The following is a 2,249-nucleotide window of genomic DNA, read 5'->3' on the forward strand; positions in this document are numbered from 1 at the left end:
ATCGGGATGACGATGGCATAGAACACAGATGCTATTTTGTCTGTGTCCATGGAGTGACTGGAGCTGGGCTGTAGGTACATGAAGGTGATTATCCCATAGAGGATGGAGACTGCAGTGAGGTGGGAAGCACAGGTGGAAAAGGCCTTCTGGCGTCCCTCAGATGAGCGCATCCTCAGGATCATAGCAAACACTAATATATAAGAAGTCAATATTACCATGAGAGAAAAGAGTGTATTGAAGGCTACTACAAAATAAATAACTAGCTCCGTGATGTATCTGTCAGAGCATGAGAGGGGCAAAAGCGAAGGAGCATCACAGAAAAAGTGGTCAATCACATTGGACCTACAAAAGGAGAGCCTGAAAATGTTTCCAGTGTGGATGGAAACATCCAAGAAAGCAATGACATAAGAGCCTAAGCTCAGAGCAGCACACACATTTGTTGTCATTGTGGTAGTGTAATAGAGCGGTTTACACACAGCTGCGTAGCGATCATAAGCCATTACAACCAAGAGGTTACTTTCTGCAATGGCAAAAGCTCCAAAAAAGAAGAATTGAGTGGCACAATGATTATAGGAGATGACGTTGTCTCCTGTGAGAAGCCCTGCCATGACCTTGGGAGTGACAGCTGAGGAGTAACCAAAGTCAGCCAGAGAGAGGTTGCTGAGGAAAAAGTACATGGGAGTGTGGAGACGAGCGTCCAGCAGGATCAGCAGGATCATCCCTAGGTTTCCAACCAGAGCGATGAGGTAGATGAGGAAAAAAAGTAGGAAGAACAGAATCTGCAGTGTGGGATTATTGGTTAATCCCACAAGAATGAACTCAGTCACCTCTGAATTGTTCTCCATTGGAAACACTGGGGAATCTTGTGGCTGTCCTGTAGAAATGAGAAACAGGATCGGAGTGACAGAGGATAGAACATTACTGTTATCAATGAGATGTCTGCCTCTAAGTTTAGCATTTCCTTGATTGCTTCCAGGATTCTCTAGATGTAACACATTGCCCTTAAAAAACTTCTATGTTTAGTAATTTCTGGAATGATATTGTGCTCCAATTATGGAATTTCTAAACATAAAATGTAGAGAAGGAAAATTTGCTTTTCAAGATCACAAGATTAGCTACCAACCAGAATGTGACAGGATCCTCATTCAGATTTTCTAATATTGACACAAATTATTGCAATTCATTAAAATAGTTGAGCTCAATTGACCTGGTGTGAAATTCAATTTCTTTTACTTCAACTCTCAATTTTCTGTCATTTGCATGTTGTCAAGAATAGTTTTACATGAAAGTCAGTTAAGTAAGAGATTACTTTTTTTCTTTTTTCCCCCTTTTTATTAATCATTTCATTGGGGGCTCTTACTGATCTTTTAACAATACATACATCAAGTGTATCAAGTACCTTTGCACATATGTTGGCATCATCATTTTTGAAATATTTTCTTTCTGTTTGAGCCTTCCTCTTTTTCCCTCACCCCTACCCTTCTACTCTCAATAAAGTATATTTTTATCCTAAATAATATCGCTGTGTAGTAAGTACCCAGAATGTGTGAAACCAAATCCCAAATCAAACCCACGGCCATAGAGGTGACTCTTACTCATAGTAACCCTCTTTAGGAGTTACAAAGCTATATATCACACAGAGACAGATATTGTCATCTCTCTCCTACAGTCTAGGAACCCTGGTGGTCTTGTAGTTATTCATTGGATGGCTAAACATAATGTCATCCATTAGAAACCACTAGAAAATATGAGGGAGAAAGATTAGACTTTTTACTCATGTAAAGAGTAAGTGGAGGAAGGAAGTGGTGAGCAAAGAACACCATAGACAGGGTAGTAACTAGGGAATTAAAATCAACAGCAAGGAGGAAGTGGAGATCCTGGGGTCCTGGAACAACAGCATTCTAGCTGAGAGGAATTACTAAGAGTCAGAAGATGGGTGAGAGTGATGGTGGAGCAGGAAGAAGATAACCGGAAACAGAGGAAAGATGTAGGAAGCAAAGCTATGGATAGAGGTATAAACATAGGTGTGTATATATGTAAATATATTAATTCATAAAATAGAGGTATCGGCGTATGACATATATTTATATAGTAATACACTGAGTTAGTGGACAGACTTTGAGCCTCTGCTCCATGTGAGAACACCTTTTTTAACAAGTGGCACTCTGATGCTTACTCTCCTGGCAGGATTGCTGAAGACCAAATGGGTGCATAAGCAAATGTGGTGAAGAAAGCAGATGGTGCTTGGC

At 40.3% G+C, this 2,249-nt stretch overlaps 1 protein-coding gene across 1 annotated transcript in view; it reads right to left on the minus strand.

Annotated features, from left to right (window-relative positions):
• The window catches only part of LOC101653731 (olfactory receptor 5B12-like), a 2,952-nt gene extending 2,095 nt beyond the window's left edge, over positions 1-857 (minus strand). The window contains exon 1 of the mRNA XM_004714983.2: positions 1-857. Within this exon, the coding sequence (XP_004715040.2) occupies positions 1-845 (845 nt within the window). The 5' untranslated portion in view covers positions 846-857.
• Positions 858-2,249: the final 1,392 nt, after the last annotated feature.

The sequence above is a fragment of the Echinops telfairi genome, unplaced genomic scaffold, assembly GCF_000313985.2.
Source record: "Echinops telfairi isolate 266 unplaced genomic scaffold, ASM31398v2 ScPeMD7_7416;HRSCAF=8454, whole genome shotgun sequence".
Taxonomy (NCBI): domain Eukaryota; kingdom Metazoa; phylum Chordata; class Mammalia; order Afrosoricida; family Tenrecidae; genus Echinops; species Echinops telfairi.